At 40.9% G+C, this 24,372-nt stretch overlaps 1 protein-coding gene across 2 annotated transcripts in view; it reads left to right on the top strand.

Moving 5' to 3' along the window:
• Positions 1–23,882, top strand: part of NR4A3 (nuclear receptor subfamily 4 group A member 3) — a 29,279-nt gene extending 5,397 nt beyond the window's left edge. The window contains exons 3-8 of one of the 2 annotated variants that reach the window (XM_075084527.1): positions 381–1,270; positions 3,486–3,615; positions 4,566–4,738; positions 10,148–10,347; positions 11,546–11,724; positions 19,520–23,882. In XM_075084527.1, coding sequence (XP_074940628.1) covers positions 383–1,270; positions 3,486–3,615; positions 4,566–4,738; positions 10,148–10,347; positions 11,546–11,724; positions 19,520–19,782 — 1,833 coding nt within the window. In that variant the 5' untranslated portion in view covers positions 381–382 and the 3' untranslated portion in view covers positions 19,783–23,882. Of the gene's footprint in view, positions 1–380; positions 1,271–3,485; positions 3,616–4,565; positions 4,739–10,147; positions 10,348–11,545; positions 11,725–19,519 lie in introns of those variants that run through there. The other variant, XM_075084529.1, reaches the window with a different exon arrangement.
• The last annotated feature ends 490 nt before the right edge of the window (positions 23,883–24,372 follow it).

Raw genomic sequence — 24,372 nt, 5'->3', positions numbered from 1 at the left:
GATTTAGAGCCATAAACTGTTTTCATTCTGCTTATCTAATTCTCATTGACACCTATGTATATTAAGCAGCAGATGTAGGGCAGCTTGAGACGGCTTCTTCTCTCACTGACACTAGTATAAATTTGAGTTGCTCCCGCGACTAGACGAGAGCAGGTTCCCTAATACCTAATGCTTAGTCGATCCCCGATGCGTATTTCTTGTTGAAAGGCAAAGACTCGAGGCTAATTTATATGCCCCCCAGTCCAGGCAAGTGTGGGAGTCGAGTGTCTGACTGAGCTGCGTGAAATGTGGGAAAGCTTTTAGGAAAGAAGTTTGCGAGGGCCTGGGCCGTGGCCTCAGCGCGCTGGGCTCGTTGTTAACACTCCCCTTTGCCCTTGCAGATATGCCCTGTGTGCAAGCGCAGTATAGTCCTTCACCACCTGGTTCAAATTATGCAGCTCAGACCTACGCGTATGGCTCGGAGTACAGCTCGGAGATCATGAACCCTGACTATGCCAAGCTGACCATGGACCTGAGCAGTACCGAAATCACTGCCACTGCCACCACCTCCCTTCCCAGCTTCAGCACCTTTATGGAGGGTTACTCTGGCAGCTACGAGCTCAAGCCTTCCTGCCTCTACCAAATGCAATCTGCCTCCTCCAGCCAGAGGCCCCTCATAAAGATGGAAGACACCCGTCTCTCCCCATACCAGCCCTCACTGCCACCCTCCACGGATGAGGGGATGCCCAGCACTTCCATGTACTTCAAGCAATCTCCGCCCTCCACGCCCACCACGCCCGGCTTCCCCTCTCACCAGAGCCTGTGGGACGATCCCCCACTGCAGCCCACGCAGACCTGCCTGCCGCCCGGCCACCTGATGGACGCTGCCCCCATGAAGACCGTGCCTCCACGCTTCCCCCTCTTCCACTTCAAGCACTCGCCCCCCCACACGCCAGCTGCGGCCACCCACATGTGCTACGACCCTGCCTCCCTGAGCCTGCCCCTGGGCTCCGACAGACCCGCCGCCAGCCAGGCATCCATGGACAGCCATTCCTACGGGCTTCACCTGGCCAAAAGACCAGCCACCTTAGCCTTCTCACCGCTCGGCCTCAATGCAGCCACCTCCAGCCTGATGGGTGAGAGCAGTGGCGGCAGCGGCAGCAGCGGCCTCCCATCTCCGCCCAGCAGGAGCTCCTCATCCGGGGAAGGCACCTGTGCCGTCTGTGGCGATAATGCCGCCTGCCAGCACTACGGTGTACGGACGTGTGAGGGCTGCAAGGGCTTTTTCAAGGTGAGCGCTCTGCGGTTTGCTCCCCCTCTTCCCCCAGCCTCCCCTCCCTCCCTACCTGCCCCAGTACGCTCCTAGCCCTCACCCCGGGGCTTGGGGGCGTTGTGTTATAGCTCAGAGCTCCCCAGCAGGGTGTGATGGACACCCACCCAAAGTTTTTGAAGAAGGCCAAAGCAAGCCTTCCATAGGATAAAAGGATCAACCAGTCTCGGCTGAGAAAGGGCCGTGGCAGTGAGCTGGGCAAACCATGTCCCCCGTCTGCCAGCGTCCCTCAACGGAGCATGGGTCATGCCTCTCTGAGCTATAAACTGCATTCGTTCTGTAGCGAAACTGACCTGGAATACATCCAACCTGGGTTTTACTCAGTCATTTGTTCCAATTAAACCTCATTTTTAAGTGAGGAAAGAAATCCAGAAGTCGTAAAGCCCGCTTGGTATTTTAGTTGGTTGCAGTGGCGCCATTTGCTGTCCTGGGGCAGTTGGGTGTGAGGAGAGCTGTAGGGCTGGCACCAGGAGGAAACTGGTTTCACGCAAGGGACAAACCCAAGCACTTCTAGTTTTATTTGGTTGCTGCCTTGTCGTTACTCTCTGGTTCAGGAGCCCAGCGAGTCCTCCCCAGTGGAAAGCTGCCTGCAGAGCAGTGACTAAGCACTGCACAGGGTCCCGGTGCCTGCTCTGTAAGGGAGAAGGCTTTGCAGCTGAATAGCAACACGAATAACTTACACACGGCAGATTGTCAGTGGAAACTTTGCGCTTATGTTTTTAAGGTTTGAATACCCTATTTCTTGCTCTTACATTTGGGCACTTTATAATTTCCTTTCAACAGACTGACTTCAAATTCCAGTATTATTTTCAGAAAGAGCTTGTTTAAGTGAAGAACTTGGGACAGACTTTTAGGGGGATGGTTCTGGGCAGCAGGTTTAAGATTTTATACATTTGGGGTTGATTTGGTATATCCTTTCCTGCAAAGATAGCAGTCATGCCCCTGTTCACGTAAAAGATATGATGGGAACAAAAATAGTCCAAAAACAGTTGTGGGGGAGGGCTTACAACATTTGTTTTTTTATTGTACACAGAGCTGCTAATGTCACATAATAATAACCCTGTGACAACACAGCAAAATACGCATGTCCCGTAAAACTCATCTGTTATATAAATACAATTAGAACAGGAAACACAAGTAACCTGGAAATAGCAGCTCTTACGGGCCCGATCCTGCCCCTGTGGAAATCAATAGCATATCCTTGACTGGGAGCGGTATCTAGAGCTTATTCTGCAATATTAAACAGTTTTCAGCTCTAAAGCACAATGAACAGTATTTGCTGTGTCTCTCATATTGAATGCATTGAGGCTGTTATTTGAAAAGGAACGCAAATTATGAAATAACACTTCTCCATTAATTTAATTGCAGTGAAAGATTTAATATTGAATGTTGAGCTGATAAATTTGTTCCTGTTCTGATGTCTTTCCTATTAATGCCTTTTTTTTTGTGCTGTGTTATTTATTGATGTATCTTTGATTTTAAGCATGGAAACACATAATACATTTTTGCATCAATATTTGTTACATTCTGCCAAGGCTTACTAGGCTTTTACAAATTTTAAATTTATTGTATAGTTTTAAGATCAGTTTAGAGACAATTAAATGTATATAACAACAGTATAACTCTATTTTTTTCCCAGGTCAGGTTAGCTTTCCCAGAATATTTAACTAAACATATTTTGTAGGGGTTTCTGCTATTTTTATTTTTCTCCCTGATGATTTTAATGGATAACCAAACCAGTTATTGTGGTATTTGACTGACAATAGCGATAGCAAGAGAAGTACATCGCAGATCATTTTGATTTTATTTTAATAAGGTCAGCAATAATCAAGGGAATGAACCAAGTAGAAAATTGTTCCCAAAGGGATATTAAAAGCGGAGATAATCTAATCCCCAAAGGTAGATGCGATGACCTGGTAATTTCAGATATGATTTTATCATTCAAAGTTGCCTGTCTCCAGAGACTTGCTTCAGAACAATCCTAGATGATTTTCATTGTCAGCAGCTAACACTAATAAAATTGTTTTTCCTGGAGGCTAGTATGTTAGGAAATTAATTTTATCTAATTATATGAATTGCTCTGTCGCTTTTCATGTTGTAATTAAAACACATTTTGTCAGGTTCTAAGTTGATCAAGAAACGATCAGTTTACTATTTTTGTGTTGCATTTTCACAGAGAACAGTTCAGAAAAATGCAAAATATGTTTGCCTGGCAAATAAAAACTGTCCAGTGGACAAGAGACGTCGTAACAGATGCCAATACTGCCGGTTTCAGAAGTGTCTCAGCGTCGGCATGGTTAAAGAAGGTAAGGACTATTGCTATTATTATCCTAGCCACTGAAACGTTACGTTTAATGAATCTCAGTGTGTGTGGACACAGATGTCTTTACAATGAGTTTTACAGCGATGGGATTCATATCTTACTCAAAATCTGTACATTTGTGTAATAATGTATTGATTTTCTTCTTTTCAGCCATACTATCATATTTAGGCTTTAGACCCCAGAGTTCAAGAGCTGCAAGGTCATGAGAGGATAATTTGACACTGGCCAAAATGTCTCCTTTATTAACTTTGAACGTTGCTCGATAATGCTGTTGGCTTCCCCCTGTTATCTCACTGGGGACTGCACTGGATTGTGTGCATTTTGACATAGGATCTTGTCTCATTCCTATAAGCTGATTGTAAATTTGCAATTAATTTAAATGGAAACAGTATCAACTCATTAGCCCCAATTCTGCAAATATTTAAGTATGTGAGTAACACTGTGTGAGCAGTCCCATTGCAAATACTAAAAAGGGTAATAGAACCTGTACAGCGTGACCATATTTTTTCAAATGCTTCAAGAAAGCTGAAATTACTTTGAATGGACGAATCAGCCATTTAAAAGGTGCACTGGTAGTAAGAACATTAGAATTTGTGTTTCACATTCAGTTTTCTTTCAGCAGCAGAGTGTCTCTATATGTGTGTGTGGGTGCACATACACGGGCGCATAGATGGGCTGCGAACAAAGCATGAACACTAGGAACGCAGCTGGGCTTTAGGTAAGCAGCTACATTGCTGCTTATGATCATAGGTCTGATGCAAGTTTGTTATCGTTGGTGCTCCTTTGCAATCAAAGGCATCAAGAGCAATTGCTGAAAATGGAGAATGCTCTTGTTTTTGCTGGGCTGGCCACCATAAGAAAAGGAGGTGTTCATTCTGATCCGTTGTTTGCTGGTATCTTCACAACTGATTCCCTTTTTTTTTTTTTACCTAGTTGTCCGTACCGACAGCCTGAAAGGGAGAAGAGGTCGGCTGCCTTCCAAACCAAAGAGCCCCTTACAGCAAGAACCCTCTCAGCCCTCCCCGCCTTCTCCTCCCATTAGCATGATGAACGCCCTTGTACGAGCTTTAACCGACTCCACGCCCAGGGAGCTTGACTATTCAAGAGTATGTCTTGCTTTTCTTTGCCTGTTTGTTTTCCAAATAGAAATGATTTGTGAACTGCATTTCTACTTACCAGCCAGTTTGCTAAAATGAAATTAAATGTGAAATTTGGGTGAGGGTAGAAATTTGTCCAGCCAGCCCTGTCTTTTGATGGTAGGTGGACAGTGAGGGGAAAGGAGGTACAGTAAAGATCAGCGATAGTAACTATTCCTCATGAAGGTCTCAGTCACAAAGTTATCTGCAGTATAATCCATGGGTGAGTGAAAGCAAAAATGCAGGGTTAAATAGAGCATTCTTTTTGCAAAGGCTGTGCCAAAACACTAGCAATTACAATAAGATCAATTGATCTGCTAAACTCAGGAGCAGTACTCATATGTCCAGTATCTTATTTTCTAGGGTCTGAAGGCTAAAATCTAACAGCACTTCCCTAATATTCAGGTAGAAGGGTTGCGCAAAGTAACACTGGATGGATAGGGCCATTTCTACTGAGATCAATAGGAATTTTGCCATTATTTAAATGGGACCAGGGTCTGGCTTTCAATACCGCAGCATGAATATTTCTGCAGTAAAATTCATATTTGTAGAATAAACCGTTTAAAATCAAAATTCTAAAAAATTATCTAGCAAAGCTTTACCAGAGATTATATATTTTTGTAACCTTGTTCTTTAATGTATCATATCCACCATTCAAATATTCATGGAATATTTTGAAAGCTTAAAAACCTGTTCTATAGTTATTAAAATACAGCATTGAAATGGCTTATTCAATACATTTTCAGGCAGGCTGATATAGGAAAAGAAAAAACTACAGCTAAGGAAAAACAAGATCAAATTCCTTCCCCTTAATGAAAAATTATTAAATCTGAGACTGTAAAAAATACAGCTGTACTCAGACAACATCTACATTCACTATGTATCACTTGTTGCTATGTAATATTTAATACTAAAACATATCTGTTTGTAATTATATAAAAATTACATTATTCAGTTTTAGAATATACTTACATATATAATTTACCAATTTTAAGCATGCTGTAACATCTTTTCTTCAAGCTAATCTGTAAGTATAGAATTATATAATTTTCCAAATTATTATTAAGGATCTAGCTGTTCAGTATCTGACAGCCTTTTAGGGAGAGAGTGCTTTAGCCATATTTACATGTATTTTAACTCACCCAGAATGTCTCAGGGGGTCATTCTGCAAATACCAAGGTGTGAGACAAGCTGTGCTCTTTGACAGAAACCTGCTGGGTTCCACAGAATTACGGGTGTATAATAGCCCAGGTCATGAAAGCAGTATCTAATATTACGTATTTATTTATAGATATAAAGTTCTTTTGCCTTTACAAAAACTGAATGAAAACTGTGTATTTTTATGTGACTTTTTTCTTTCTCCTGCAGTAATTATTTCTCTTTTAATGAAAACAGCCTGTAGATCTAATTGTTGAACAATTCTGTTGGACATTACGGGAAGCGTATGATTGACAGTAAATTAATTTAGTCTTGGTAGCTAAAAGATTAAGTATGATTGTCTGTTAGGACATACTATTATGCAAGTTTTTCTTTACAATAAAATATATAATAGTCTGTTATGCTCAGCAGTACGTAAAAGACAAAAATATGCTAAAAGAAATTAAGATTCTTATGTTTTCCATAAACCTTATCCTTATTTTGAAAAGTTAAGGGAGATCAGGGAAACAAATGCTGTGTAAAAACTGAAATTAACTGAATGAAATATGCAGTAAATACATTGTAATGCTAAAAAAATCCCTTTGAAGAATAGTCCTGTACCTGTAAAGACTAGCTTACGGCAAGTTTGGTTAGGCTGTCACCCTGCCGAGCACCACAAATGGGTAGAGCTGGAAACCTGGCTTTGGAGTCAGGCCTAACACTTCCACAGTCATGACCTTAATGTTTAGCATGATCTTCATGTTTGCAAGCCGTAACGTCCTGACCATCTTAAAAATGCTGATAAGAGTTTCAGAGAAGAACGTGTACACCTTCCCTCCAAAAACACCGCCCCAAACCAAAAATAAATTACATAAGCTGTGAATTTTAAACCAAACCAGGTCAAAAATGGTTCTGTTCAGAACATGGCTACTTTTTATTTCAGCGCTGTTTTTAACTTTGCAGTCCACAGCAGTGGTATATTTAGGTACTTGGTTTCAAAAAGCAATTGCTAGGAAGAGAATTTGGTTTATGAACTCCTTAAAGGCCAAGGGCCGCAGTCCGGTCTCACACCTGTTTTACTGGTACAATTCCACTGAGTCTACACTTCCAAGTAAGTTAGATGAGAAACAGACTCTATATCTTGCCATCCTTATTCATGTAGAATAACCCCCAACCTAAATAGAAATGTTGCCATTTTGGAGGGAGAGTGCAGGGTTTAGGTAATAATCCCCACCTTCCCCAGCCAAAAATTAAGCAAATATTGGGGCTTTTGGAAAAACAAGTGTTGCTTCCCCTCTGTGCAGAGAAGTTATTGTTAGGCTTTTGCAGCTGTAGCTGTTGCTGAAGGTCTGATGAAAGCAGGCAAAGGGTAGGTTTAGGTCATGCTCTCAGGCTCCCCAACATCAGGCTTTCCGAACCTCTTTAGATATACCATACAAGTTAAATGTTGCTTGATACACGTGCAACCCCCTTCTTGAGTCACAGTTGGGTTTCATTTAATTCCCAAAGGAGCTCTAAGGAAGGGAGTAAGGCAGAGCTTTGTCTTCTGGCTTTCTCCCAGTGTGCCTCCAGTTTGCACAGGGCAGGTTAAGAAATGCGTATCAGAGCCCTTCCATACCATGGCCTCCTGACCAAGGACAGGCTTACCAGCTGTCTTGGTCAGAAGTTAGGTCAAGTATCACCTCTTCTCAATGAAATAATAATGGAAAAAAAACCCCACATATTTTGGTGCATAAAACAGAACCATACATATTGTTTATGGTTATTTATATACTCATAAGTCTGTTAAAAGTAAATAATATTTTTTTTCAGCTATTCTTTGTAAGTGCTAACTCTTTGTATCAAGCAGTGACATACAGTGATTATAGCAGCTAAAAATTATACAGTTCCATATAATCTTTCTTCTAAAATTGGTCTCATGGGTTAAACTATAACAACAAATACAGGTTACAATTTTTTTAGATGCATTTAATTCAATTAAGTGTCCCATGTGGGGTATACCATACTGTAGCACTAGTAGTTATGTGACATAATGTGGCATTCAGCTTCATTAGAAAATGTTAAAACTTTGCCTTACTTTTGCCAAAGAAACATTTTATAAATATTGCAAGCAAATTAATACTTGGCATAATTATGCTGACTTGTGATGAGTTATATTTAGAATGAACTTAGGGTAGTATCTTTTTTTCTTTTCCTTCCTCTTCACTGATCAAAGGATCAGGATGTGTCTTGCTTTAACAGTACCTGTGGTGAGGCAGGAGTTTCCATCAGCCTTTTCCATTTCCCCATGTAGAAAGGAGGAGTCATAGCTCAGCCCCTGTGCAGCAAAGCACATCTCCCAGAGTCTGCAGGAGCTGAAGGCCATGAATGGGAAAAAGCCCATCTACTCACAATCACACTGTCGTGGCTTTCTCCACAGCTTTATTTTAAGAGGGTCCAGAACATGGCAAAGTCTCTGAAAAAAAGCATGCAATCTTTTTCTACCCTCTAGTCACCCCAGTGCTTCTTGCTGCAGTCCAGAGCCAGTAGTAATTTCCGGCTGCTTGAGCATCCTCAACTGCTCCATTCAGATTGGGGACTGAAAACGTAAATGGTGCAGCATACAGATTTTTCTACCGCTGCTCCCCATCTTCTCTGTATTTTGGCCTCTACTTGCTTTACTGTCACAGGATCCTTTGGAGTAGCTGGGGCAGAATTTGTCTCCACATGAACTTTATCAGAGGCATCACAGGTGTTTCACTAGTTGACTAGGGAAGTGAGCTCGAGCTTACCTTGAGACACTCGTGTGGTTAGTGTTGGGTAAGCAGAACAGGGTCATTCAGGGCTAGCACTGGTATCCCAGATATGGCCAGAGGTCACTAGGATTGCTATGGTTCTCCAATCAGTTAGTGACTCTGAGGCTGTCCTTCATCCCTTAACCTACCAACAGTAACCAGCTCCAGCTAGGACAGGCAGAGAACAGGATGCCTACCCAAGAAGTTCTGCTTGCTGCCCCCCTCTCTCTTTCCTGCACAGAGGTGACTTTTTGGTTGCAATAAGCAAGTTAGGTGGTATCTGCAGTCCAAGTGGCACGCCTTTAATAAGGTCCTCCCAGGCTGCCAGCCCACTGTTACCAATCAGGAAAGAGGTGTGGGTCCTTCTGCTTCCACTCTCACTTGGGGAGTTGCTAGGGAGACCTTTAGTCTGAAGGACTCAAGCCCTAAGTGCATGTAGAAAGTAATTTCCAAAGGGCATGCACTCTTCTTTCAGCCATGAAGACCACCCCAGCCTTTCCTTGGCTGAGTCCCAGAGAGAGAGCGCAGGTATGAAGTCTCTCCCAGAAATAACCAACAAGATGCCTGATGGGGAGCGTGTTGTTAAAATAAATCCCAAATCATTCAGCTCCTGCTCAGAAAACCAGCAATGCTTTCCAAGCACAGAATCAGACTAAGCCATGAAAGCTCCTGTTGTATTTTGTGCCAAGAGTGAGAAAGCAGTGTCACGGGAGCGACAGGGATCCACTGGTGAGGAAGTAGGAGATAGCAGGGAAGGAGCTGTCAGAGGGTCACAGGAAAGCTGAGCAAGCTGAGCTTGTCGAGTGGTTGTCTGGAAGAGTTATGGCTGCATCAGCAGGATAATAGGTTCTCCTGAACCTTAAATGCTTCTCTTTGAAGGATAAGAGTTGATACGGGGCAGCTGTTTTACTTTGAACCAATTCTGTATTCAAATGAAGCAATGCTGCATGTGTCAGATAAAGCATGATTTATCTTATGTGTCTCTATCACTGTCAGATAAAATGCGGTTTGAGAGGTTTTGGAAGAAATCTGCGTTTTGGTCATACTGAGACAAATTAATCAATAGGAAAAGTGTTTAATTGTAGTAAGTTAAATAGTATTCCTCTTCTAGTGTGATGGAAATTATCCTACCCACCAGGTTTCTGTTTCTGTTTACTAATAGCATATAGGTACTTGTAAACTGTGATAAGTATGACATTTCATTTATAAATTTTAAAATTAATTTTATTTATAAATTTAGAAATGAATGGATTTCTATACGTGTGGAAATATTTTTGCAATATACCTCTGAACAGTAACACGCCTGTGGGTAGCCAAATAGGAAGATAGATGTAGACCTATTTATTATGCCTTTGATAATAATACCAGCTTTGCCACAGAAGGAAATGTTGTTGGGCAGGTAATGCCGTATGTTTCACAGAATGCCCTTAAATGCATATAACGTTGCTTTCTGTGGCTTTCATTTTAGTACTGTTCCACTGATCAGGCTGCTGCAGGCACAGATGCAGAACATGTACAACAGTTCTATAATCTTCTGACTGCCTCCATTGACATAACTAGAGGCTGGGCAGAAAAAATCCCAGGATTTACTGACCTCCCAAAAGAAGATCAGACATTACTCATAGAATCAGCTTTTTTGGAGCTGTTTGTACTAAGACTCTCCATCAGGTAACTATTTATTTCATTTCCTCTTAAGCTGATGTGAAAAGTCATCCATCCAAATATTTTTAAGGAATAAATATGGCGCTATCTTTGAACGTTGTCAATTGTACCAAAAAACCCACAAAACATCAGCAATGTCTGAACCCGCAGCATATGATGTTTGTTTTGTTTTACACTGCAGAGAAAAAACAAGAAAGCGATTTAAAAAGAGAGCATAGGTCTTGCTAATGTGCTCCTTTTTATTTGGTATACCCCATCCTCGTCTTCCATAGCAATCGAAATTGATCCTCCAGTACTATTTGAGCAAGTTTGCTTCATACTCATCAGCATAAAATATAGAAAAGTACCCTCAGTATGAAAGCTTTTTCCTTTTCCCCCTTCTTTTGCACATGCACATCTTTTGTCACCTATTTTTGAAAGGGAAGAAGCAGCTTTAAAATCTTGTTCAGATTGTCCTCTTCTTAACACCAAGTCCTTTAATGGAGTGAGATGCTCTTTGTCAGTCTGGTAGTAGTTAAGACACTTTACCAAAAACACTTTCAGGGACCAGGGAAATTCCAAACCGGCGACTTGAATTCTGCCCTTGTTTCTTTAGGTTGAAAATTACCTTTGCACGTCGCTTTTAACGGGGATATTGGCAATAGGGAGGGAAGGAGAGGAGAGCTTGGCTGTAATATCTCTCTTACAGACAGGTTTTCACATAAAACAGTTCATGATGTTATGTGTATTGTGGTGCATTATTTTCCATTGTTCTTTCCTTATCAATTTTTACAATATGAAAAATGCAGCTGAGACTAAGTAAATGCTGAAAGTTGCAGAATCTCTTCTTTCTCCAGTTTTTATTAGTTTTGTATTTCAAAATGCACTCACTTAGTATTCCTTTGGTTCAAACATACAGTATTTAATGTAAAATGTCTTCTCTGTTTATGCCTTTGGGCAGGACCAAAATCTTAACTAATTAGACAGTCTACACCACATGCTACAGCTAACCTCAGGCTTATAACTCTACCAAGTAAGCAATCACAGAAGCTTGTTTGTTGTACTTTGGCCCCAAGGGAGAGACATATTGTCAAATGTGAATGCCCACATATGTCTCGGGATAATATGCCTTGGATTTTAAATGACAGACACTTCAATACTGGTTATGCATTTTGCTGGAAAGTAGAAAATGCATTTCTAATTTTTTCAATTATTTTTATTTGAGGTCTGATACTGCTGAGGATAAGTTTGTATTCTGCAATGGACTTGTGCTTCATAGACTTCAGTGCCTTCGTGGATTTGGGGAGTGGCTCGACTCTATTAAAGACTTTTCCTTAAACTTAAAGAGCCTTAACCTTGATATCCCAGCCTTAGCAAGTTTATCAGCTCTAACTATGATTACAGGTAAGTGCTCCTTTGTTAATAGAAAGCTTCAGACTCCAGTGCTTTGCTTTAATGTAGATTCAAGCAATTTCAATTAACTTAGCTATATTCAGGGAAAGGAGGTATGATTTTTAAACATTGCAACGACCCTACCGAAAATGTGGACTAACATTAGGCCACCAGATACCCCTGTTAAAATGTAATCTAACTATTTCTCCATGGTTTCACTAGTTTCTTGGAATAGGCTCTAAAAAGCAAACTGCTTCCAAGTAAAATGTGTTGCTCCTACAAAAATATTCAAAATACTTGATGAATGCACAGAAAAGCCTAATGAAATGACCAGAGCTAGGTCTTCTGTGTAGGAATACTAATATCAGGGTAGCTCGAGCGCTAGAAGCCATACAGCTAGTCTAACTCACCTCCCAGCAAGATAGCTAGACCAGAAAGAGTGCTTCACAAGGGAAAGCAGGCTGCTTTTGGCAGCTAAGCTACTGTAGGTGTTTCCTGTAATGCTTTTTTGGGAGAGAAAATAGGAGAATAGTATGAAAAAAATCCTCTTCTGCAGTTGTACAAAAGCTTTTGGGCATGCGCGTGACCATATCACCCCTTTTGCCTGCTGGGGCGAACAGCAGGAAACTGATGTCAGAATCTGCCAAATCTGGCCAATAAGTACAAAACAGGGGAACATAACCTTATAAAGTGTAATTTTCTCATTCCTGAAACAACACAGCCCCTTGAAGTACACACTGCATGCCTTGGGCTTCTTGCAACTGAAGAGGCATGGCTGATGGAAGCAGGAACGGTTGTGAGTAAGGGTGTCTGACCACCACACAGCAGAAGTCAGAGCAGCAGTCATCTCTACTGAAGGCCTCACACTCATATCAGAAAAGCTGGTACTATAAAGGTGCAACTGTGTCATCAGTGTGAGACAGGGCTTCAGTGTGCCTTGGAGCTGGATCTTTCCAGGCATGCTATAAGCTCCACTGGGCTGGATACTGATTTCCTCCTGCATTTCAGGCATCCACCAGTTTGCAGGCAGCAGCCTTAACAATATCAGCTGCAGTCTTCATTTTACCTAGGATGAGATGATGCTAGGGAAACACTAGGATAAAACACTCAATGGCAAATGTAAAGACTCTAAATTGGCTAATTCCCACTGACAATTGTGGGGCCAAGACTTCGGCTTCAGACTTTGCATGGTATGCTTCCTTCCTGCATTTGGGTGAAGAGTTAATGTATACATGTTCTAACATTAACTCTCTGCTTCTTAAGAAAAGTATTTTCAGGTTTTTATATTTCTTCTGTAGTTGGAAAGGATATATTAAGGTCCAGTTTCTAGTTTCTTTGATAAAATGCTTAAGTCCGGAATAACTCATTGGAGGTGCTTTGTTCTGTATGAAAAATTTTCCAAATAAGTGATATGTTAAAGTGAGAAAGAACATTCCCAGCTGGATTTTTTTACTCCTATATATAACATGATAAATCTTTGTTTAGTTAGACACTGTTTGCTTGCCCTTACATAAAGTTGTCCAGTGGCTGGCTCAGGTCGCCCTAAGATAGAAATAGCTTTTAATTGATAACAACCCACATTTTTTCCTTTCCTTGATAACAACCCTTTCAGGACTTGGCTGTATTTTCCTGTTTTTCCCAAAGTTTCTAAAAAAATGGAAGTAACTGTTGCCTTTAAAAGGAGAGCATTTCTGTCCATAGAAGCTTTGAGGTTTTCTGTGTTTGTCAAGCTTTTCTTGATTTTCACAGTAAGGACAGTCACCATTGGAATAATCTCCCCAGGGAAGTGGTTGACTCAGCCATGTTGGACACCTTGAATAGTAGTCTGGACAGGGTGCTGGGCCATCTTGTCTAGACTGCGCTTTTCCTAGAAAGGTTGGACTAGATGATCCCTGAGGTCCCTTCCAACCTGGGATTCTGCGATTAACGAACCCTGATGATGTGTTTGGAGCTCCAAAGCTCCATGTCCTACCTCAACCACAGCTGCAGGTCACAGCATAGGATGCATGGTTATAGGCATATAAGACCATTTGTTCCATTTAGTAATTTTGAAGAGAATGACAGGAGACCTAGTGAGTATCACAATACTCGCTAATGCACTGCTTGCTTTGAGTAAAACTAAAGATATGCATAACATAAAACAGAAAAATATTCAGTAATATTTTTCATTGTATAATCCATTAGGAAGTCCATATATTTGAGCTTTTTCTGGTTTGTTCATACTTCCTGGGAATTTGCAGTATGTTGCCTAGAAGGAAAAGCATCATGTCGGATTGCTGCTGAATTTTCAAGTTCCTTCTGGTAGGACATCAGCTTGAAAGAGCACCCAGAATGAAAGAAGTGACATCTGTTTATTGTAGGTGGCTTGCAAATGGTTAACTTAAACTCTGCAATGCCAAAGCACATATTTTTCTTTAAGGTACTCCTTTAGGATCTTCCTCTCTCTGTCTCTCTTCTCTTTTTTTACTTCCTTCAGTTGGTTAAGAAGGGCTGGACACAACTTCCTCCAGAACAGATCGGTAGTGCTCTGGGCATTAGCCAGAAGAAAGTAGTTGGGAAACAACACGTGACACTCACCCCACATCCCCATGAAAGCAAGAAATAAGTTATATCCTGTTCTTTTTCTTTGGATGACCTATTCTGTTGGGATGTAGGATCTGATGGGCTAAAGAAGAGTGCCAACATGGAAATAAAATGCTGGTTGTCCTTAGTTCCACATGGATGATTTCTATCAGTTTAGTGTGTTGCATGGATCACAAGTGTTCCTGCACAACCACTCCATGCTGGACTGGATAGCGTTGATGATGCAGCTTTGCAGAGTAGACCAGATATTAACTCAGCCTATTCTTGAAAATGCTTCCTTAACTTCCCAAATGACAATTTATAATGCTCTGCTTTACAGTTTTTCTAACAGTGTCAAAATATAAAGGTTGACACTCCAATGTAGATTATCTCAAGGGCGCACTCTAATTTAGCCTCAAATTTCTGTCTGCTCTAAAACTGCTAGTGTTTCTCTCTCTCTCTCTCTCTCTCGACTTTCTTTTCCTCTCTGCCTCTTCCTTTCTCTTTCTACATCAAAATATTATTGTTTTGCCCACTTGACACTCTCAGTGGGATGCTGCTGTGTACAGAGCATTCTAGCCCTCATTCAGCCAAGCTTTTTCGGCATATGTTTTATTTTAAGTGTGTTACAGACCAGCCCAGAGCTACTGTATATATTGGGCTTATTCACACTCCTAATGCTTTGTTAGGCTGGCACCAGAACATTGAAGAATATTGTGAGGTTTCAATTAATTATGAGTTTGTGTTTGTCTTCCTGCTGTTGGGCTTTCTGTTCCAGTTTACAAACACAATTTTTAGCACCATCAGTCATACCAAGAAATAGTAAGGAGTCTGGTCTGGCTAAAAAGGGTCTGGCTGCTGCAGTTCCCTTCTGAACACGAATTTGTCCAACTTCCCTGTGGAAGGGAGACTCACCTACTCTTCAGCAGCAGATATCCTTCATTCCTGTTGCCAGGATCCTCTGGAGTGGGTGCTTCATGTGCTGGGTCTACATACGAGCAGGTGGCAGACTGTAGGAGTGTAGGAGAGCCAGTTATAAAAAAACCCAACCTCTCCAGATTGCATTGTCTGCCTTCCCCCTGCCACTTTGCTGAGGGAAATACTGTCAGCATCAAAGTGAAGTACTCACTCCTCCTTCTCCCCTCCCACCCTTTTGCTGAGGCAAGAACTCTTTCCTCCTACAGCAACCAGCAGCTTCTGTGCTATGTTGTGGTTTCCTTAAAGGAGGGAGCAAACTATGATGTCCTGTGTGGTCATTCAGCTCATCTGACTTTAGGTGCCTTGCACAACTTTTGGAGAATACAGGGCACCTCCAGAAGACGTTTCTGCCATCTTGAACGTCTTCTAAAAACGCTCATCCTTTCACTGATGGTAGGACGAGCTCAAGAAATCTGCGCTCCTGGCTTGAGCACCCTTGTGAAGTGCCTGAGAGTTAGGCAGGATGGATAAGGGCCAGACTGCAACAGGAAAGGAGACTCTTGCATCTGCCGAGTTGCAAACTTACTGTGTAAGTGTGCACAAGACAAGCAGAAAGCTGTAGGCACTGAGTCTTGTGTTTGAGTTATGGAAGGGGAAGAGGATTGTGAAGGAGGAAGAGAAAATCAGATAACTATATTGAAACTGAGACAATCAACAGGCCTATTTTAAGTCTGCAGCACAAATCTACTGCATCTCTGATTGGACTGACACTTCAGAATGAATTAAGACTAAAACTGTCCCACCCTGACACAGAGCACAGAGCACAAAGGTCTTTGAGATAACCCAAGGTCTTTGAAATACATTCTTTGAGAAGAATTCCTCATAAAGGTAGCGCTCAGCCTGCCTATCCCTGGCATAACCTACCCCATGTCAGAGAGTAGGGAAAAAAGGACTAGTACAGCTGGTGATGGGTTTTCCTGCCCTTTTACTGTCTTCCTATCAAGTTTTTGCTGATCAGCATAATTATAGCACAGGCTCGCATTGAGATTCCTGGGAAAAGGAGAAAGGTGTAAAAAACTTGCTGCATTCAGTTTGCCAGGAAGAGCTGTTAAGTTTGCAGAGCTTTAGAGGCAAGACTTCCGATGAATCATTTTGACAGGTTTATGGAGAGCATCTTTCCCATAAATCACCATTTTTCTTGCAAAAATCAATGGTAGCTTAAAACAAAAGGCTGAGAAATCCTATATTCACTTTACCTGGCACATTTTTAATTCTCATTATAAGAAAGTCTGAATACAGTAATATTTACACACCTCCTCAACCAGTTAGAGAAGATCTATTGTTTTTGACTAGCTGTCCTTCTTGGGAAAAATCTTGGCCTTATCATTCCTGTGTGGATAAGAACATCCCATGGAAGGCAGCGAATGGTTAGAGGTCATCAGCTTCAGTGCCAGTGCACACACTTTTTACAGGTGCCTCATGCTGCTCCCTTGAGGTTAAGTGAGAAAGACTGTGGGCCTTTCTTTGCCCAAACAAGACTGGTTGTGTGGAAAAGGCAAGAAAATATGTTTCCTGCTATTTGAACACTATTAAATCTAACTCTTTGAGTCCTCAGGTCTACCTGAGAGATGAGTTGTTTCTTATACTAGTACGTTTCTCAGAAACTAGTTGGATGCTAACACCAGAGACTGCGATGGCAGTGCCAGGGCATGCAGTGCCCTTTACTATTGGAAGGGCTTCTACATAGATGGCTTTGTTTTTTCAGTGGGTCCACAAGGGATGCCTTAGGGATTGGAGACTGAAACCCCCTTTTTCCAGTGAGGCAGTTCCAGTCCCAAGAAATTACCTTTGTAGAGATTTCCAAGTAGCAAAGGCCATTGCATGGCATTTCACGCAGGAGAGGACAGCCTGGTTTATAGGAGACTGCTTTAATATTGTAGCACCAGATTGTGGCTTAAGGATGGAGTATGTCTTAATTCTGAATTTTCATGATTTTGCTATTCAGAGTAAGGCTATTAATATTATAATCTTTGCACATACTGTGTTTTGTATCAGTATGTTTCATGGCTAGCCACCAAAGACACGATTTGTTCATGAAACCTTCTGAGCTTGTCAGCCTGAGACAAAGACTGTTTAGTTCTGGCTGGAAATGTTAACAATGTTGCTGTGTGCTCCAGAGCCAGAGATAATTTTCCATACTCTGCTGCAAGGTACACACCTACTGAGGCATTGGTTTAAAAATGTGCTCTGCTAATTTGTAGCCAGGTTTTGGATCCATTCTAGTATTTATTTCACCTCCCTAGATCTGTAAAGATATCTTCACTTACACAGCCAGGAAACAACCTCAAAACAGATTAAAAGATGGGAACTCTTCAAAGACTGCAAGATTAATTTACTGTCCTGCAGATTCTCTCAGTAGGCTAGTGGTAAAAAAGAAAACCAACCCAAGCCCTACAGCTTTTCAAATCTGCGTAAAATATTTATCTGCCAAGATTATTATGGCAGAATCTGCCTAAGCACTTACTCTCAGTGACCTGTATAGTTAAGGCTTACATAATTACACTATACACCATTTACTGGAAAGGCTTTAAATATTCATTGACTCCTCATGTTTTAATGTAAACAAGGCACTTAGAATACCTAGGGTTTTTAATTCCTGCAAGGTGAAAAAGATGTCTGAAGCAGATGTTACTGCTTCGATGAGTGTTGCTCTGAAGCAACAGGGCGGATTGATGGTACTTAAATGGTAGAGCACAGTAGCTTCTGGCCAGAGGTGTACACGTCTGCACATCTCTGATTCTGATCCCGAACTAGTGTCTTTCAGGAGCTAGCTCTGCCTAAGTAAATAAAGTTTAAAAAAGTGTAAAATGGTTGAATATCAGTGGAAAATCAGACCTTTGCATTGCTGACTGCCTTCATTGAATCCCATCTGTTTTATTGGTTTGTCAAGAACATCTAGCCAAAACAGGCGGTAAGGGAGGCAGTGAGGAGTTTATATACACATGCCTGGGCAAGGCACCACTGAGCTTCTGGAAGTAAAGAAAACTGTACTCTTTTCACTGTTCATTAGGGGATGGACAGAGAAAGTAACTATTGCCTGCTCCTCCTGCAGCAGAGGAACAAGGCTTGGGGGCAATGGGCACAATATGGCACGTGGCTGCCAGGGGGTGGGGGAGAGGGCCAGGGAAGGCAGATGACTTCAAATGCATCAAATACAAGAACTGCAAGAATGACCCCTCGGCCGCTCCTGTCACTGTTTTTATGTATCTAGTTGGTTAAAATTAATTTAACCTGCATTTTCTTAGACTGCCCTATCCAGTATTATTCTATTTCATGGGTGAATAATTATGACTTTGCCATTAAGCAAGTTCTTACTTCCCTGTGAATTTCAAAGATGAAGGCAAATCAAAGCATCACGAAATTATTTGTTCTGAAATGTTATATGAATTTATCCGCTAAATTCAGATAGCAAACATCACAAAATTACCTTTCTCTGTGTACCAGTAAAGACCCTGCTTTTAATGAATCACAAATCTGATTCATTCAGCTTATGCTTAAAGAACTGTGGATGCATTTAACATGGTTGTAGCATTTTAAAAGGCCGTTCAAAGGGGGACAAACCCCAGGACCCCTTCCTTGTAGGAGCGCTGCAGTTTTGGTGATGGATAACACAGCTGCCTTCTCATTTTAGGCATTGCTCACTCAAAGCAAAATAGTTAGCTGCCAGGCTTCTTTTATTGTAGGCCTTTTAAAGATGAATAAACTAAAAAGCAACAGCTGATCAAAATAACAAAGGGTAGTAAGGTGCCTTTAGTTTCTTATAAGAGTGTCTGCAAATTCCTGGTGGAATTCTAGGCCTGGTGCTGATGGAGCTGGCTAAGGATATCGATCGCCACTTGAATTCACTGAATAAATAATGGTTGCCATAGTTATTGAGCATTCACAACTAGTGGGGAAGCACGGAAATCTCCAAAACACCTCCTGTGATAGTTGTGCTGGAAAATCACCCAATTAATTCTGTCTCATATTATGAAAATTACGCGAGATCTGGAGGATGCTTGGACTCCTTGTACTAGAATTTCAATCATAATTGAGCATCTCTGCCACCTATTTTAGCAGCTGAAGAGAAAAGGGCACTTGTCATCTCTTATTTGGTGTGGCAGAAAGGTTAACTGACTTCGTATAACCCCAACTGTTCTGAGACAACTTATACCTTCAAAGCATTTTTGCTTTGAGTACCAGAGCATGGATTTGGGTTACATCGAAGGAAATCAGTTCTCCCAGTTTGCAGTAGGGATGCTGATGTGTTTTTCCTCTTGCTTTGCAGAACGACATGGATTAAAAGAACCAAAGAAAGTGGAAGAGCTATGCAACAAGATCACAAGCAGTTTGAAAGATCATTTAACTTTCAGTTGCCAAAACAAAGGACAACCGCTTGAGTCTGCAGAGCCGAAGGTACTGGGTGTTCTGGCTGACTTGCGTTCTCTCTGCACACTGGGACTGCAGCGCATCTTTTACCTGAAACTGGAAGATTTGGTGCCAGCTCCTTCCGTTATCGACAGGCTGTTTCTGGACACCTTACCCTTCTGAGTCAAACCACCCTCCTGAAAGGCAAATGCCCACCAGAGCAGGCAAATGGATTGTGACTTACAGCTAACATTTCTGCCCTCACTTAACAGAAAAGCGGCTCTGAGTCTAAAATGAGGTCTTTTCTGGCGCTTTGTCCTTACAACCTGAGGCCTGAAACTTACTGGCTTACTGGTTTGGGGTTGTGTTCTTTGTTTTCTTTTGTGTGATTTGGGTTTTTTAAATGGCTAATATGGCACTTTTGGACAATGCTATCCCAGCAGCAGTAAAAGGTTAATATGACTGTTTTAAATCTGTTGTTTAACACCTCATGGTATATGAGGAATAAAATTGTAGAAGCTGTGTTTGAAAACAAGAACAGCAAATAGTTGTTTGCCAGGGTAGTATGTGTTTTCTGAGGATACCTTTAGCATACTTCCTGCATCAAGGGCACATACATCAGCACAATCTAAACAAAAATTCACTTTTTTAGCAGAGTACATTCAATTGAACATTTCATACGAATCAAATATAGCAAAATGACAATGGCTGTTAGCTCCCATGTTCAAGTGCAATTTTTAAAAGTGCTGTCTTACTAAGTCTCGTTTATTAACTAATTTATTTTACTATGAAAACAAATGGAAGAAATCAAGTGAGAAAATTACATGCACTAACTTACCTGACAGAGTTTTCCAAACTTGATTCCATGTAGCGCAACTTATTGACAAATGTATGTGGAAGACACGGGAGCAATTGTGGCTCAGTTGTTCCTTAGCTAAGGAAATCCGAGTAAGTAGTGATTGGAGCATACAGGGTCAGCATCAGGGACAGTTCAGTTTTAGACTTCTAACATAAGCGACTAGTTAGTAAACAGACAGAAGATGGTTTTCAAGAACAAGCAAGTCTTGTAAAATAGTATGAATGTAAGTGCTAGGAAGGATATAGTGGGCTGCGTTTAAACATTCCGTGTTCGTACTCCTTTTTGTATGTTTATACTGTTGATGCCATATTAATATGAAATAATTTGTTGCATAGTGTCTTTATTTGTATAAATGTTTGTATGCATGGTATATTGTAATGGCTTTGCCTGTATTTATTGCAATGACTGCCAGCTCATGGGAGCCCTGTTACACATGATAACTAAATGGGGTGTTCACACTGACTCAGATACACCAGTTGGAAAACTATATACATATATATAATGTGTATATATATATATGTATATACCTATATTTGTGTGCGTGTGTGTGTGCGCGTGTCTTTTTATTAACCATTTGTATATAAAATATCTGTCAAATCACAAGCAGAGTTATTTTACAGTTTATTTGCAGTGACTTCTAAGGCAGTACTGTTTAGCACTTTGATATTAAAATCTTGCTCATGTTTTGCTAAATTCAAATAATATTTAAAAAGTTTAGTTCTAAAAAACTTTATATGCACTGTATTAAGTCAAAATTTTGTTGGTCATTTTGCTAAGGAAATTTTTGAATGTCAACCTGATGTCACTGTATCTTTTGTTAGCTTTAAACAGTCTAGCTTTTGTCTTTTTTTAAACTATGCTGTTTATATGGAAATTAAATTATACAATCAAACAGATGCCAAATGAATTGCCTAATTGCTGCAAAGGATAACCCAGATATCGAGTCACTGTATGGTTTTCAAATAGTAATCTGGTATTTTATCACTTACTATGTTTGGATGTGCTTTTATGAAAAAATTATTCTTATATCAAGATTTATAGTAGTGTCAATAGGGAAACAGACTTCTAATCACTATAGTTAATATTTCCGGTTTACCTGCAGATAATATTTGGAAAAGTATTGCTTTTTGTATTGACTTTTAAGCTTATGTGCAAACATAATAGCATAATTAAATATCAGAGAAGCTAATGTTTCTTGTAGGTTGCTGTAACAAGCCTGACCAGCAAGACAAATATATTTTGACTGAATTTGCTTTTGTATATACTAAATATATATATACACGTGTATATATATACCGTCACACATGTGCGCATACAAAAACATACAGACACAAAATCCAAAAGTATGTTTACTTTTGTCTCCTTGTGTAAAACACAAGGTCCCTTGAGAAATTACTTTTATCTAGGGACAAATCCTGCCAGGTGCTGAGCACCAGCCAGGTGAGGGCTTGCAGCCGCTTCTTGCGAGTGGGCCCTTACAAAGAATTTTCAGATGACTCAGCATAGTCCAGAAAAACTGTTTTTTTGTTGAGCAAGGTTTATTTATTAAGTGGAATGTGAGTGGGAGGTAGCAGGTCCAGCGCCCCATGTGAGATTTCACGTAGCCGGTGTCCTCCAGTCTTCCATAGATAGTCTTAACTGTGATACTCTCCCAAATCCCATCATCTGTGGAATTGTCCTTCACGTCAACTTCAATACACAGACTCATCTACAACCAGTGACAGGTCACAGTGGTAAAAGAAAGAGTTAATGCAGAATAAATCTACTCCTTTTCTTAGAGCTCTCTCAGTGTGAACATGCCTTTGTCTAGGCAGAATTCAGGAATATATCAGGTGTTAAGGGAGAGTGCCTTGCTTTTACTTCAGCCAACAGTGTTTCAAGAGTTTCTTCACTCCGCTAACCGCAGTAGTTTTTTCTTTTTCTTTTTTCTTTTTTTTTTTTTTTTTTTGTTTTTTGTTTTTTGTGGTGTTAACCTGTGGGTTGAAAGAAATGCTCTTGTACATATACAATGTAAATTAAAATTATTAAATTGAATAACATTTTTTTCAGAGGCCCCATGTGTGTTGAATAAGTATGCTTAATTCTGTTAAAATCTGATGTGAATTTTTTATCATTTATAAAACATTAAAAAAATTGTCTACTTGAGTCTTAAAAGTGGAAAAATTGGTGAAGCATGCTTAAGAACACTGGCACTTTAACAGCTAGTTTTTTGATCAAAATAGCTTTTGTATAAATACAAAAAGACCTGCAGTATCTGGTTATGCAACCTTAGTTAGATATTGAGAGCTGGACCATGGCTGTTGCAGAGGTTGAAGTACATACGGACCAGAGCAGAGAGATTACCTGCCCCTCACTGTAATTCTTCATGTCAGGAAGGGATTGTAATTAACTCACAAATTATGATGGCCACAAGGGAGGGAGGGGATAGCTATAGGGCTCATGGTCCCACGTAGCACCTATGTCTGGCTAGAAACAGCCCAGAGTTCTGATCCCATCTTCTGCCCCTTTGTGTCAGCAAATCCTGGTAAGACATCGTTGCAGCAGGCACCTGCATCACTGGCTTTAAATGTGTGTCCGGTTCCTTTCCTTACCGTGCCTTTGCTTTGTAGGAGGGATCACTTATCCCTGCCAGAGAAAACTGTTTGGCTACAAATGCATTTTCTACAAATGCAGTTTTGAGAGGCGTCCACCACTATTCCGGCTATTGCCGGAATAAGCCCCGATGGCTCCGGCACACCTTTGCGAGAGCTGTTCTTCTGCAGGAATTGCTCAGCTGGAGGTTACATCAAACTGTGTGCTGTGTCGGGCTGCAGGACTGGCAGCTACTTCTTTGGAAAAGTGACAAAACTAAAGGTTGTTCAAACTCTTCCAAATTATTTGTTGCTTTTTTTTCCTATGCCTTGTTTTTAAAATTAAACTAAAAATCTTAAAATCCTTAATGAGAATGGCAATGTGTTTTGCCTAATAGTTCCCTGTTAGGCAAAACACAGATTTTGTGACCAAACCACGCTAGGGTCTGAATTTTCACCCTACAAGAAAAAGGTCATCCTCACTAAACTCAGAAGTATCTCAATTTGTAATTACTTCAGGGGCCCTAAGTTGTGCCCTTAGACATGGGAACAGAACTGTGTCCTGATCTAGATCACCTTCACATGTGTCCTTGTGTGTGCCTTACGTGCAGTCCTAAACCACATCAGTGGCGGAGCCCTTGCAACAGATGTGATGCCCAATGATTTACTGGCATTGGAAGGCTGGGCAGAGTCAGGAATATAACAGCAGGTTCCTCTAGTAGAGGCCATCCCTGGACAGGAGGCTGGCACCAAGGCACCCCAAAGTCAGCAATTTACCTAGAGGTGAGTCAAATCTGTTTGTACAGCTTTCCTACCTTTACTTTTCACATTCAGGTTCATTTGTCCAATATACAAAGCTAAAATTTCAGTTATGTTGCAGAGGGGAGGGGGGAGAGAGAGGGTTAATTATATAAAATTAAGCATGGCTCTGACAAAAATTGGCAAGTCCCTCTATGGATGCTATGAAACATGTCTTTTGATTGATTATTTGTATTATAGCAACACCTAGAGGCCACAACAGATATCAGGACCCCATTTGGCTATCTATCCTAATTAGCACCTCCAGTACCCACCCAGGAGAAGCTCCAGTCCAAATAGACAAAAGAAAAAGAAAGAGGAGCAACACAGGAAAAAAAGAGTAGAGTGCCATGCCCAAGGGCATATAGCATTTCAGTCACAAAGTCAGGAATAAAAACTTTTACTTACTGAGCTAGTGTCCTGTGAATGCTCTTATTTTGTTTACCTTTGCTTACCCTGGGCAATTTATGCTGCCACTGTATAAAATTTTATGCAAACACGATAAAATCATTGATAAATTCAAAATAACCTATGTATTCAAATTGA

This window comes from Phalacrocorax aristotelis, chromosome 2 (assembly GCF_949628215.1).
Source record: "Phalacrocorax aristotelis chromosome 2, bGulAri2.1, whole genome shotgun sequence".
In the NCBI taxonomy this organism is placed as follows: domain Eukaryota; kingdom Metazoa; phylum Chordata; class Aves; order Suliformes; family Phalacrocoracidae; genus Phalacrocorax; species Phalacrocorax aristotelis.
Note: the sequence above shows the minus strand (reverse complement) of the source record. Positions and strands in the feature narration are given on the sequence as shown.